General features: G+C 38.2%; 1 protein-coding gene across 5 annotated transcripts in view; it reads right to left on the reverse strand.

The window, feature by feature from the left end:
- ARHGAP28 (Rho GTPase activating protein 28) overlaps nt 1-15,532 on the reverse strand; it is a 209,650-nt gene that overhangs the window by 28,853 nt on the left and 165,265 nt on the right. For 3 of the 5 annotated variants that reach the window (XM_079109225.1, XM_079109221.1, XM_079109224.1), the window contains exons 6-10: nt 12,051-12,138; nt 10,926-11,068; nt 7,844-8,009; nt 7,643-7,734; nt 4,911-4,988 (exon numbers count right to left, since the gene is read on the reverse strand). In XM_079109225.1, coding sequence (XP_078965351.1) covers nt 4,911-4,988; nt 7,643-7,734; nt 7,844-8,009; nt 10,926-11,068; nt 12,051-12,138 — 567 coding nt within the window. The remainder of the gene's footprint in view (nt 1-4,910; nt 4,989-7,642; nt 7,735-7,843; nt 8,010-10,925; nt 11,069-12,050; nt 12,139-15,532) is intronic. The other 2 variants (XM_079109222.1, XM_079109223.1) reach the window with 2 other exon arrangements.

Consider the following 15,532-nt stretch of genomic DNA (forward strand, 5'->3'; position numbering starts at 1 on the left):
TTCATTTTCCACATACCTCTGCAAAAGGAACCCATCTCATTTGACTCTCCTAACCTGTAAGTGGTTTCCGGTCACCTAAGAGACAACAAGGCACCAAGACCTAGGATAGGCAATATTATCAGATCCCAACAACCCAAATGACTGATTTGTATGGCCTGTGCTTCAAGATTCTCACTGTACTATAGGGGTATTAAAATGATCTCCCTTATCTTGAATAGTCAAAACTATCTTGAATGGAAAGAACAAAATAGGCATTACACTAGCTGACTTCAAAATAACTACAAAGCTATAGTGATTAAAACAACATAGCACTGGCATAAAATAGACATATGGACCTATGGAACACAAAGTCTAGAAGTAAACCCACATACCTGCAGCCCACTGATGATCATCAGCAAAGGTTCTAAGAACTTGCATTGCAGAAATGACAGTCTTCCAATAAATGGCACTGGGAAAATTAGGTATCCACATGCAGAAGAATGAAATTGGATTCCTACCTTTCATAAGTTACAAAAATCAACTCAAAAATGAATGAAAAAATGAAATGCAAGAAATGAAACTACTGAAAGAAAGCATAGGAGAAATGCTTTAAGGACACTGGAATGGGCAAGGATTTTTTGGACAAGACCTCAAATGCACAGGAAAAAGAAGCAAAAAGAGACAAATGAAATTACACAAACTAATTATGCTTCTCCTTAGCAAAGGAAACAATTAACAGAGTGAGGAGATAACCTACAGAATGGGAGAAAATATTTGAAAACTACTACTGACAAGGGGTTAATGTTCAGAATGTATAAAGTCTAAAGACTCAATAACAAGAAGCAAACAAGCAAAAAAAATCCAACCAGAACAAAAAATGGGCTATAGATCTAAATGGACAGTTCTCAAAAGAAGACATACAAATGGCCATCGCATATAAGAAAAAATGTTCAATGTCACTAGTCATCAGAGAAAGGCCAATCAAAACCACAGTGAGGCATCACCTCACTTTAATAAGAAGGGCTGTTATCAAAAAGACAAAGGAAGTGTTGGCAAAGATGTGAAGAAAGGAGACCCTTGCACACTGTTGGTAGGAATGCAAACTAGTTCTGCTGTTACAGAAAACAGTATGGAGGTTCCTCGAAGATTTAAGAATACAAGTACCATATGATCCAGCTATCCCACTATGGGTATATGTCCAAGGGAAAGGAAATAAGTTTTCAAAGGGACAGCAGCAGGCACTGTAGCATTATTCACAACAGTCAAGAAAGGGAAACTAACTAAAGTGTCCATTGACTGATGAGTAGATAAAGAAGATGTGTTCAGATCCACCATGGAATACGATTCAGCCATAAAAAGAATGAAATCCTGCCATTTGCAACAACATGAATGGATCATCACGTCAAGTGAAATAAGCTAAGCACAAAAGACAAGTATTATATAATCTCACTCACAGACCTCGCTCATATATAGGCTCTTAAAAAATTCATCTCAAAGAGGCTGAGAGTAGAACTGGTGGTTATCATAGGCTAGGGAGAGTAAGGGAAAGGTTGATCAATGGGGACCAAGTTAGAGTTAGGAATGAGTAGTTCTGGTGTGCTACTGCACTGCAGGGTGACTGTGGATAATGACATTGTACTGTGTATTTCAAAAAGCTGAAAGAAAGAAGTCTGAATGTTCTCACCATAAAGGAGTGATAAATGTTTGAAGAGAGAGATATGTTTAATCTGATGAAAATATTATAGTACATATACATGTATCTAACTATTACATGGCATCCCATAAATAAGTATAATTTTTATGTATCAGCTAAAAATAAAGGTAAAAATGACCTCCGTGAGATTAAAATGGATAAAACCACATAAAGCTCTCAGAGCAGGGCCTGCTACACAACAGTAAATAAAGGCCAGCTCTGCTCCCTCCTCCTAGGTCTCGTCTACCCAGTCTTCAGTGTCAGTCCCACGGGAACCTACAAATGTAAGGTGTGAGTGTTTGGGCAGCAACACCACATCCTCTTGTCTAGATGGCTGATATAAAATAACACCAAGAAAAAGAATGCCCTCTTCTGATTTTGACCAGAGCAGGCTAGAGGGTATGGGCAGAAATGACATTTCCACGGCAGCCCTACATGTGAAACCACATAAACCAGGTATGAATTTACTCGGCCCCAAACAGGGAGCACCCAGAAGGTATAGAAGTCAGTTTTTTCTGTCAACTGTTAATGAGACCAGAGGCAAGGGCTGGCACTTGGGTTCTTAAATCTCCTTTGAGCAGAAGTGCAACCGGCCAAGATTTTTGAGGTAATTTTCATACAAATGAAAATGACTAGCCTGCAGCCACCAGCTCAGGAACAGAAACCAAGAGGCCAGGTAATGTAACTACAAGCCGTTTAGTGCTGCCAGAGAATAATTTAAATGAGTCAAAAACCGAGAATCTTACATATCAAACTGTCTGCCTTCTTCAATAAAATATTCTCCTCAGTGTCTGGCTCAGATTTCCGCCATATTTTGAAAAGAAAATCACTAAACACACCAAAACATTAAATTGGATCCAAATGATCTGCAGCCTCCAGGAGCTGGCCTTGTATTTGTGTCCCTCTTTGGCTAAAGTCTTGCAATCTCAGGGCTGCTTTCCGATCAGTCTTATCAAGTGTTCACAACACAAAGCCAGGCTGGATATTCAATAGTGAAGACCCCAAATAGTTGCTGTCATTTACTTGGCACAAGGTGAGGATCATTACAATATAATAATAAAAAAAAAAAAAAATCTTTTCCCCAAAGTACACTGTCAGAAAAGGTAGTGCAGTGGCTGAAGAAGAAAAGAAAGAAAGAAAGAAAGAAAGAAAGGAAGGAAGGAAGGAAGGAAGGAAGGAAGGAAGGAAGGAAGGAAGGAAGGAAGGAAGGAAGGAAGGTAGTTTGAGGTTTGAATAAAGGAGAAAAGTCAAAGCCACTGTAGTACATCAAGTTTCAATGCCTCTCTAACTGTAGTACTTTCCTGTTTTTGTTCACTGGCTCAGATTCCTTTTGCATTGGTTTTCTTGGAGCCCGAACCATGAAAACATCTGGATTACATTTTTCAGACTAACAAGGGATGGAATAAATAGGCTGACACTAGATAAAACCGATTAGGGTAGAAAAGGGACTTTGACCTAAATGTGGTTCAGGAATGCATGTGTCTGTAAGAATACTTTGAAAGGATGATTAGCCTTTGATAAACATTTTTCAAAGATTAGCTCAAGAACAGTAACTTTTGCTATAATGTTAAACTTGGTGCACATAAGATATATCCTACAGTTTCTTCCACTGGTTATTTAGGAAAAAGAAATTTAGATCTTACCCATTGTGCTTTTCATAAACTCATGTGCACATGCACACACACACAGATAGAGGAACCAGAATATAGGCAAACATAGCTTTCCAATTGGAGTCTGATTTTGTTCAGGAAATTCATTTCTTTGACCTTATACTCGGGTTTCTGATTCCACTGATAACCAAAGATTTAACCAAAACTAGTAACAGTTTTCACCTTCAGATTTAGGAGTCAGAAGTAAATCTAAGAATCAATTATTTGAGAAACTGAGACAAAAAGTAGATTGAACATGGAAAGTATAAACCTAAGGAGCCATTAGGAATTTACCTGCCTTCCAAGTGAAGCTATATTTAGCGAACTCTGCTAAAAAGAAATCACAACTCTGAATATGCTCTCATTCCTGACATCACTGGAAATGGCCTGGCACCCTGCTCAGATTTTCCTTCAAAAGAGAACTTGCCACTTGCATCTGCAAAACATTCAGGCAGTTGACTCTCCCAGCTGTTAGCCCCTTCTCTGCAGGAAGCCCAGTCCGTGGCTGCTAGGTCTGCTGGATGGCCTGAGGCTCACCCTGCCCAATCCTGCTTCCTGCCCCCTAGAAAGGGTAACCTTCAGAAGCACTATCCCTTAATACAACTCTCTTCCACTACTAATCCCTCTTAGCATCAGCTCTCTAGAGAATCCAAAAGACATGGGCTATTTACTCTGTTTCCACTTTAAAAATATCTTGCCACACTTCTGTATAAAAGCCCTGAGACTTCTTGATACAAACAGAATTTCCCAAAATAGGTACCAAAATGACTTAATGAAGACACACCTTTCTGCTTCTATGTGTTTCCTTGGAATAATTCTTAACACAACCAAATTCATTGTTGCCTCCCCCTGAGACTTTTTTCTCAGGGGATCATCATTTAATATCCACAAGCCAGGGCTGATCCAAGGACAGGGATGAATTCTTCATTGTATGTGCCCATCAGAAGATGCAGTGGGATATTTTACTGGAAATTAATGAGAAAAGCTTTTCTTTTCAATGATTCTTCCCTTTACTGTTTTGCAGAGTTTGCACTTTTATAGAAGAAGGCAAGGTAAAAGGATTCACATGGCTTGAGTGGTGTGTGTGTGTGAACACCAACATTACCATAAATGGAACTGGGTTTCGGAATTGCGGAGTGAGTGCTACAGTGGTTATGACCACTGTTACAAACTCTTATAAGAGCTTCAACTGAAAGGAAAACCAATGAATGTCTCTAAGCGTAAAGTGGTAATGGAAAGAAGGGCTGGCTCCCATGCTGTTGGCTTAGTGACTTTCATGACAAAAGGTACACAACCAACTAAAGTGGTTAACCCACAGAACAGGGATGGGGCATTTTGAATTTTCAAATTGAAAATAAGCAGCAGTTTTTGAAGTGTTGTTTTGTTGTTATCGCTTATTATTATTAATGTTTAATTTAAAAGGATCATGAAACAAACACATAATCATAGGTACCAAGGAATATTAGGAAGAGTCAAATGATCGTATCAAATAATTAGTGACAACAAGGAAGACTACATTCCTGATTTCCCTTTGGGTTGAATCTAACTAGCTTTGATTTCTAACAAGGAACAAAGAAAATGTCAGGTACCTTAACTTTGGCAGTACATCCTGAAAGTCGAAAAATTCCTTCAGATTCCAGACCTGATTCCTCGACTTTCTCAAAAAACTAGAAAGCAATGATATATTACAAAATAAGCACCTCTATATAATTTCAAACATCTAAAATAATGACGATAGCAATAATCAATATACTGAGCATGTACATGCAATTGGTACTTGAGTGCTGTGTTAATTATTCTCAACCACCCTCAAAGGTCAACATAATCCTCCAATTTGCAAATGAGCAAATGGAGATTTCGAGTCCTTACATAACTTTCCCCATGATCAACCTCCTACGAGATGGCACTGGCTCTCCCAAGTTTTTGTTCTTAACTATAACATGTTGTCACTTAACACTTTAAGATTGAACTACTACTGTATCTTCTTCTGAAGACTGATCAGTAAGTAAAGATTCTCAATCTTTGCAACCACCCTGGCTAAGACCCTATGGGACTTGTAGGTATCTGACCAAGGAGTTAGGGATTGCACAGGTTAATCACTCTCATGAGTTCTCACAGTGGTGATGGTTGCTTAAAAAAATAATTGGAAGATCACTATTTACTGTATATTGCAGGTCATATCTTAATCTCAGAATTTTACATATATTGGCTTGTTTAATCCTGGCAGTAATTACATATAAGGTAGGTACTATTAATATTTTCATTTTACTGCTGAGAAGACTGAGGCATGGAAAAGAGAAATTTCACACAGTAGAAGGAGGATCCAGCATCTCTATCTCCTCTCAAGAAATGATGGTGCTTGGAACTCAAGTAGTTCTTCTAGGTACAAAGAGAAATAGATATTCAGGAAGAAAAAATGTGTAAAAAAGACTCTCCTACAGGAGTGAAAGAGGGCAATCTCAAATTGTCTTATATAAGGAATGCCTAATGTCAATAGTAATGATAGCTAATGTCTACTGAGTGACTAATGTGATAAAAATCCAGATTTCCTTTAACTAGCACCTCTTGAGCATCTTTTGTTTGCTACCATTTGCTAAGTTCTGTGCTAGGTTTTTGGATCTACATAACAACATAAATTTATGTGTTGAATCGTCTGTCTTAGATTTCTATGAATTTTTCTTTGAACTGTTTCCTTCACGTAGAGGACAAGGGGCATTGTTTTGGTTTTAATTCAAAGCAGGGAAGAAAATCTTAGTCACCACGAACTCTGGGCCTGGAGACATGCTGCGTTCTTTTTCCATGCTACCTCTTGCTGGCTGTGTGATTTTGGTAAGTTATCTTACCTTCCTATGCCTCAGTGGCCTCAACTGTAAAAGGGAGATGATAACACGGAGCTCCTTGGGCTGCTCTGGGTTGACTTGAAGGACATTATGTGGATGACACGGATGCAGCCCAGCCCCAGGGAGATGCCCATGGATGAGCCTTGTGCACACAGGTGTCACCAGAATCCTCTGGCTATCTCACTGCCATTCTTCCTGTTCCGAATCTCAAATTAGTCCCCAGATTTAAGAGAGTAGCTCAATTTGTGGCATTGGTAGCAAAATATAGGAAGATAGAGGATGGATGAAGAATTGTTAGTCTGAGTAAATGAACTATGTTTCTTCAGTCAGTGTTTTTATATATTATTTAAAAACACTTTAAAATTCAACAAGATTTGGGTTAAGGGCCTGGAATTTTAATTGTGCCACTGGATGTCACTGTTGAATAAATGCATACTTAGGTAAACCAGCGTGAACTGCTGCCTATAAAAAACAACATAACTTAAAAGTAAATCAGCTATTTTGCAAGGGTAGTCACAGAGATATTTGAATAATAGATAAGATATCACTTAAAAATCTTCTTCCACCAAAATTCTTCTCTTTGTCTAAAAGTATCCTGTCTGCCCAGTCACACCTGGAAAACTACGAATAAGATGAGTTTTAAAGTTTGTTAAACTTTGTCTGGAAAATTCATAAAATGATCACACACACTAATTCATAAAAATCCTATATATAAAAATCCAGAATTAACTTAGCAAACACTTAGCAAACACTTGTATGATCTATAAATATACTGTTAATAATAATCAGTGGTCATCTTTATCTGACATAATAAATAATATATACACACATACATATGGACAAATAACATTTGAAAAAATATTGGAAAAAAATGTAACTGAAGAAGTGTTGAGTCAGGGCTTCTGTGTCCATCCTCTGACGTTCTACAGTCAGACAGTGTAACGGGCAAGGTTGCTGGGTGTGGATGTGGTTTGTTCCCCAAGGGTTCATGTGGTCCTCTGTGTGGTGGACTTGAGGCGATGGAACCCGTAAGAGGTGGAGCCTAGTGGGAGGCTCCCTCTCCCCGGCTTCTGCTCTGACCCCCGTGATCTCTCCCTCTCACACACGCTCCTACCATTGTGGTACCACCCTTCATGAGGCGATGCAGCTACGAGGACATTCCCTAGAGCTGGTGCTACGCTCTTTAGACTTCCAGCCTCCAACACAGTGAACTAAATAAACTTCTTTTCATATAAGTACCCAACTTCAGATATTTTGTTACAGTAATGAAAAATAGACAATAGGAAGACCAACTAGTCTAAGTGCTTACAGGCCATTGTGAGGATACATGGAAACAAGTCAAAAATTGCCAAGGGCCTAACTCCTAATAGGGCCTAGTGTCTTTCAGTCTAAAAGAAAATTCATGAGTGGATTTACAAAGTACCCAAACACAAGCACACAGCTGTATTCCTTCCTCATTCATTCATTTGCATTCTACTCACTTTTTGTAATACAAGGGGAACTTTCACTTCAGGGTCTTTCTTTCTGTCATTGTCCAGGAGGACTGTAAGTGGAACTCCAAAAATCCCATTGTCTTCATTGTAAAATAGTCAAGAGAGAAAGGAAAAAAAAAAAATCAGAAAAGCACTGTCTTATTCCAGCATGTCAGGATTAAAACCAAAGCAATCAGTCCTCTTAGCTACCTCGTCCTTTTACTTTCTCTGTTTTGTTTCTTTTCAGTTGAATTCCAAATGCATCAAAAAAGGCAGTCAATTCAATCAGAGAGAGATGGCGAATTTTCTTCATGTCTTCAGCAGACAGGTCTCCTGCTTCAGTTAAGCCAAATCTGGTTTTCTGAACAGTGAGTTTCTAAAATCATACAGTGAAGATATTCATTTTTAAAGGCAAAGGAAAATTATACTTTCACTCATATTCCACCCAGACACTCTAAACCTATAGAAGGAGACATGAAAAAAGCTTTGAGAAGCATACGGCAACATAAAAATAATATGAGTCTGTTTTCAGAACATTTGCAGATCACTACTATACTAATTAGAAGGAAAACAGTAGTCTGAAGTCCATGATAACACTGCTATCATAACTGTGGAAATTGCCTTTTATAGGGAACATGCTACATGGTCAAGCAACATACATGTCAAGCATCACGTGGAATGTACCCACTGCGGGTCCTTAATCTGGATTACATGTACCAAACACAAACAACACAATTCGGTGTAGCCCAGGAGAGATCTGGATTTTTAATTTTTATATTTTGATAGCCAATCTCCTCAACTCAGAATTCATGTACGCTGTACTGCATACTTATAAACGCTTGATAGTCTCCTAATCAAAACTGCTGTCTCAGCAGGGTTTGTTTAAAAACCAAATTTAGTTGATTCTAACTTCTTAAAAAAGCAAAAACTCACCAAATGCAACTAATCCTACTATTTCTTTTGAAGACAATGATACTGTTATGTTCTACATTTTCACACTAAGAAAGGAAATACACTAAAATAATAACCACAAATCTTCAATGATCCAGAAACGTTGTGAAGAATCTAAGCAGCAAGCAAGAGATTATTCTTATATAACATCTATAGGTACACTTTGCTTTCAGAAAATCTGGTGTTGAAAAATATGCTGAAGGGCTGGGGATATAGCTCAGTTGGTAGAGTGCTTGCCTTGCAAGCATGAGGCCCTGGGTTCAATCCCGAGCACAGAAGAAAGAAAAGAAAAGAAAAATATGCTGAAGAAGAAAAATCCTACAGTTGTTTAAATTACAAAGGCTCAAGAACACAATCTAGGCTTCCCTAAATTGGAGTTTTTTTTAGGGGTTATTGATTCACTCATTCATCAACAATTTTTTCACTGGAACCCCAAGTATATATGTATGCATGTATTTATACTGTGGTGTTGAGGATTGAACCCAGGGCCTCACACACTAGCTAGGCAAGAGTTCTGCCACTGTGCTATATCCCCATCCCAGAACTACAGGCATTTAAAAGGGAAACAAAATGTAGGATGTGCTTAGGATATGCTAATAGCCTATCTTATGCTATTAGCATTTGGTTATTTCACCTTCTTCTTGAAACCAAGAAAGGTCTGCTAGGCTGGTGGTGCATGCCTATAATCCCAACAGCTTAGGAGGCTAAAGCAGGAGGATCACAAGTTCAAAACCAGCCTCAGAAACTTGTAGAGACCCTGTTTCCAAATAAAGTATATTAAAAAAAAAAAAAAAAAAAAAAAGAGGCTGGGGATGAGACACTTAAGTGTCTCTTGGTTCAATCCCTGGTACAACAAAACAACAGTAATACATGATAACAGCAACATAAACAAGAACTGCACTCATTTATTGAACAATTATTGTGTGCCAAACCCTATGTCAAGTTCTTCATAGGGGTCTGACCTACACACTGAATGAGCCAAAACCTCTGGAAGCTTTGATGAAGAGACCTGGGACCAGTGTCCTTTTCTGGCCACCTCTCTCTAAATAACAAAAAAGAGGGACTGTCCTTGGAATCGGACTTTTACATAGGCTTCCTTCTTTGCCTCCACTCTGCCCGCCAACACAAAGACTGTTTAGGGGCCAGGGAAGATTTTGGAGTTTGACATATTTTAGGCTTAAATTCTGTTCCCACAGAGCTTTGGAAATGTTACTTAGTGTCTCTGGGCCTCAGTTTTCTCATTTATAAAACAGGAATAATCAAGAGGGTCCACCTTACATCTAGAACATCTGGTGCGGTGTCAAAGCCCATGGAGGGTGCTCAGTGAGTTTTTTCCCTGTCCTCTTCCTCTCTCCCTCATGGGCCAGCTGTCAGGGTTTGGTCCAGGCTGACTCCACATCATGAACTCTCATGCATGCATTATTTATTGAACAGTGAATCCATCAGTGTGATAGGCTTTCAGGATAAACCATCCTGGGTCTGTGTGTCTATGTTAGGCTTTCAGGATAACTGACTGTACAGCTCTATTTGTCTTATCATGTAGTAATATAAATTCCTGAATTGGGTTTGGAAAGTTTTCAGTATCTATCTTATGAGCTCTACTTGTTATTTTTGTGGACTATGACTTTCTGCTGTACCCTCTTTGGATATGTGATTTATAGAGATACAAATATATATAGTTAGAATCTGCACTGACTTATATGCGAAACTAAGAATATGAAGTCCAAGAAAACTCACAAACCAGGTGGAAAACCCACTTATCTGTGCCACAGTATGAATCTTGAATCTACCCCCAAAGACTCCTGGATTAAAGGTCCTCAGCCTGTGGTGCTTTGATGGGTAGTGGAAACTATAGGAAGTGGAGTTTAGTGAAAGGAAGGTAGGTCATTGGGGGTGAGTCCTTGAAGGGGACATTGGAACCCTGGCCCTTGTTCTTTCTCTCTTTGCTTCTCAAACATCATGAAATGAGCAGCTCACTCTACCGTATGCTTCTTCCATGATGGTTTGACTCTCTACAGGCTCAAAAGCAGTGGGCCATCTGACCACAAAACTGTGAGCCAAAATAAATCTTTTCTCTTATTAAGTTGATTTTTCTCAGACATTTATCACAGTTATGGAAAGCTGACTAACACCACCTGTAAAACAATATTTAGGCATATGAGTTCACAACTTTTCTTAACCCAGCCAGGTGAACTGTGCACTACGTGACAAATAGTCCCCCCCAAATGTGGTATGCAATACTGAAGCTCGTCTTCCCAGTCTGCTTAAGCATGTTAAAAAAATAATAATCCTAATTTGGGCTCAGGAAGTTACTGGAATAACTGTGAAAGGTTTTACTTACAGTTAAAGCATAGTCTTCTTTCTTAATCTCTGACTTCTTAAATCTATTTCTTTTTGGAGCCTCTGTAACCATTTCTGAATAAGATACTTCAAAGGATAGCTCTTCAGTCTCTGCTGGAATGTTCTTTTCCAGATAATCATCATCTAAAAACACAAAAGATATAGAATATTTAATATGCCACTTAATCACGTAATACCATTTACTGCAAAATAAGCATAAAATATTCACAAAACAACCCAAAACTATTTACATGCAAGGGCAAGATTTATTTGATTACAAAAAGAACTCATATTCTCTTTTGCCCTCTTCTCTAGATGCGAAAAGGAACAAAAGGCAGAATTAATGGAAGACCTAATTAATTTTACATTAAAAGCTGTGTGGAAAAATTTATAAAACAACAAAAAAATGATATTCCAACTAGTAATGCTAATTGGAAACACATTAAATGGATGCACCACAAATTTCAAAAATGGCAAAAGCAGAGTTGTGAGTTCTTACTTATATGGAGATTGGTTCTGAAAACTTTTGAGCAATCAGAAAAGTTCATGGCCCTCAAGGGCCTGTTTCCTTCTACCAGGTGGATTTGAGATTCCATTCTGAGCCCATGTAGGGAGCTCACCTCTCAGGAGGAAAAGGCCCAGACAAAAGTCACCCCTGCAACCCTGTATGTTGCTAGCTGCCCTGGTGTGGCATGTTCTAGAGCAAAAATTGGGGAGTCTTGGAAGAGCCTGTTTTCCTGGGCAGATCCAGGGTACTTGTGAAAGAGGACTCAAATCAAAGACACTGCTCAAGTGAGGAGTTTCTAAATGATGTGGTTGGTGATAAAGGAGGAAGAAACTGCTTCCAATCTGGCTGTTAGTTTTGTTTCCTGTGACAGATGGAGTGTTTTGAGGTGAGAGGAAAAGGGAATGCTATTTAACCTGATGGAATCATTACCCAGTGTATGCATATATTGAAACATCAAATGGTACTCCTTTAATAGGTACAATTTTATGTATTTATGTGTTGGTATAAAAATAAATATATTAAAAATAAACTGTAAAAAAGGAAACTCACTACTGTGTAGAGTGCCAAACACAAGTGAGAAGACACAGCTTAAGTGCAACAGGTGGACCTGTCACTCACCACTCGGTGCACTCTGAGCTGACTGCCCAGCGTCTGCAGATCCATTGGAATGAACTGGTACGTCTGGAATAGCCTCCAGTATGGACTGCTAAGCAAGGGAAGATGAGCACAGAACATTTTACCACAAATACAGTCTGCCCTTCATTTCAGTCTGAGTTCTTTTTCATATACACAGAGTTCTTGATTTCATAACTAGTCTGCATTAATTTTCATTGTTGCTGCATTTGTTTAGATGTGTACCACTCAGGTTTCTTGGAAGGGAACAATGTCAAGGTCAATATAACCCTGCCTTCTTAGCTCTTCAATATTTGCTGTTTAACCTCTGCTAAGACCTACAAATTATAAAACCTGGTGTCATATAACTTGAAAATTGTATGATTTGCTATTCTTGGTGCATTTTGTCTTTGTTAATTATATTACAAATATTAACATATTAATTCCCTCATTGCAAAATAGTGACAATAACAAAAATTAAGTATCCTTTCTAATTTCATATCTTGATCAATTGGTACTTTCTTCATTGAAATCCTGTCAAAGCATTGAACTTTGCTGTGATGTCATCAGAAGTTGAGTATCTCTCTTTGTTCAGGTCTAGATGGATATGTAAGACATTTACACAAAATTCTACCAAATTCTATAAATTTTTGTGCAGGAGTTATCTGTGAACATGTGTGACAATGAAAATCTCCTATTTGATCAAGAATCTTTTGTATGCTATTCACACATAAAATCTATTCTTTTTCTGGTGATGTTGTTTCTTTTATTCTTATATTTATTTTGTAATAATAACTGAACACGTGTTTCATAAAATAGTCCTTTATTATGTTCTACAAATTGCACAAGGGAGTCTCAAATTCTGAGCCTGATTTTCTCTTCTATTTCTATTTTATTTCAAAGGAGATGATATACTTTTAATTGTGTAAATAGATTGCCAATTATTAAAACCCAAGTGCCCAAATACTGTTATCAATGGGAAAAAAGGCTGAAGGCTATATAAGAGCTAGGTAGTTAGTTCACTATCAGTCAGATTTGTGGTGGCTCTAAAATCAACAGTACAGAATATAGTTTGGATCTGGAATCTCTCCTCAAAGGTACAAGTATTAAAGGTGTGGCCCTCAGCTTGGAGTTATTAGGAGGTAGTAGAACCTTTAAGAGGTGGAGCTAGAGTGGGAGGTCATAGGTCACTGGGGGTGTGCCTTTGAAGGGGATTTTGGGACCCTGATCCCTCCTCTTCCTCTCTTCTCTGCTTCCAGCTGCCATGAGACAAGTGCCTTGCTCTGCTATGCATTCAGTCATGATGTGCTGCCTTGACACAGGCCCAAAAGCTCTGGGACTGACTGACCATGAACTAAAACCTCTAAAATTGTAAGACTAAGTAAACCTTTCTTCCTTCTAAATTGATAATCTCAGGATTTTGTTGTGGTAATAGAAAGCTGACTAATATAGCCACATATGAAAATCCTTGAAAAGATGTGGACAAATTTTCTGTGGTTTCCTAAAGTTTTCCAACAAAGAAATGATTTGTCAGCCTTTAAAATAACTCCCTGGTGGGAGTGAAGACTTCCAAAAATTGAGAGACTTTTAATTTATTGAGAATTTAAAGTTGAAGGTTTAGGATGCTTAAACTTACTGAATGTCAGTTTCTTAATCTGTAAAGTGGAGAAGAGTCCATCTGTGCTCAGTGTAATTGGCCTCTAGCCAGTCTGTTTTACTGATGAATGGCTGCGCTTTGTAGTATAAATTACTGTGGGACAGAAGTTTGAGTCCTAATGCCTCCTCTTGGGCTACTCACAATGAGGACGACAAAATAACACATACAGAACATTATTAGAAGACATGCAATTCACTGTTAAGAACTTATTTCTACAGAACAAACTATAAGTAATACTGGAAAATGAGAAAGAGGGAAGAGGAGTTACCTAGATGGTATTTATGGATGAAATGTTTGAACCTGAGCTTGAACCAAGGGACAAGGAAAAGGACTTACAAAGGCCTGAAATAGAAGAAGAAATTTCAAATATGGAGATATCTGCAGTGTTTCAGCACAAGGATCATGGGAAGCTGATCCAGGACAAATATTAGAGAGAAATTAATCAAGAGGGTCAGCTCAAATTAGAGACGGGGCTGAAAGCCACATGTAGACACTGAGACTTAGAATCATAAGGGTCATAAATAAAACAGACAAAACAAAGGAGCCCTCTCCTTTATTTATTTATTTATTTTTGTACCAGAAATTAAATCCGGGAGCACTTAGTCACGTCCCCAGTCCTTTTTCATATTTTATCTAGAGACAGGGTCTCACTAAGTTGCTTAGGGCTTGCTAAGTTTCTGAGGCTGGCTTTGAACTGACAATCTCCTGCCTAAGCCTCCCAACCTGCTGGGATTACAGGTGAACATCACCATGCCCAGCAGCTCTCTCCTTTTAAAATCACCCAGTGAAAATGAAGGAGGAGGATCAGCCTGCCCACAAATGGTTCTTGAATTTTGAAGTAAGTCAGGTGGAAAGGCTGAAGGCTTAGCATACATACAGTTGTCCCTCAAGATTCACAGGGACTGGTTCCAGTAGCCCCTGTGTATATCAAAAATCATGGATACTCAAGTCACTTCTATAAAATAATGTAGTCTTTGCATATCACCTACATACATCTTTCTGTACACTTTAAATCATCTCTAGATTACTAGATTACTCGTAATACCTAATACAATGTAAGTGCTAGGAAAATAGATGCTTAGGGAACAATGAAAATGGAAAAAAGTCTAGATGTGTTCAGGACAAATGCAACTTTTTAAAAAGTATTTCTGATCTGCAGTTGGTGGAATCTGCAGTCACATCTATTTATTTTAATAGTTGCTGGACGATAATTTGATATAATGCAACCTCCATTCCAGATTAAAGCAACTGCAAGTTTTAAAACCTAGAATAAGTTACTTAGTGACAAAATATTAGAAGAAAAGACCTACTTATTTTTTTAAGGGGTAGGCATTCATCTGGAAGAAAAAAAATCTAAAGAAAAGAAATCTTGGATGCAAATTTTTATGGGAATGAATACACTCTCACAGATTTTAAAAACAAACCGTAAGATAGACCCTTATAAAAGTGGGGATTTTATCTTTTTTGTTTTAATTTTTAATTTTTTTAGTTGTTGATGGACCTTTATTTTATTCATTTTTTTATACGTGGTGCTGAGAATTGAACCCCATGCCTCACACATGGTAGGCAAGCACTCTACCACTGAGCCACAACCTCAGCCCTCTTTACTTATCTTAATAAAGGTGGCATTTCAAATATGTAAAGAAGATTACAGGTTGAAAAAAAGATAAAGTCAGATTACCAACTTTATGCCATTTCATAACATAAATCCAAATAGGGCAATTGTTAGGGTCCCCTGAAGTCTTCAAGAGACAGTAAGGTGTCCCTTGGAATTCATCCTAGTGGAATAGACTTAACTTTACAGGTGTTGTGGCCAAGACCTCCAAATCCC

Source organism: Sciurus vulgaris (assembly GCF_902686455.1).
Source record: "Sciurus vulgaris genome assembly, chromosome: 13".
NCBI classification, from domain to species: Eukaryota; Metazoa; Chordata; class Mammalia; order Rodentia; family Sciuridae; genus Sciurus; species Sciurus vulgaris.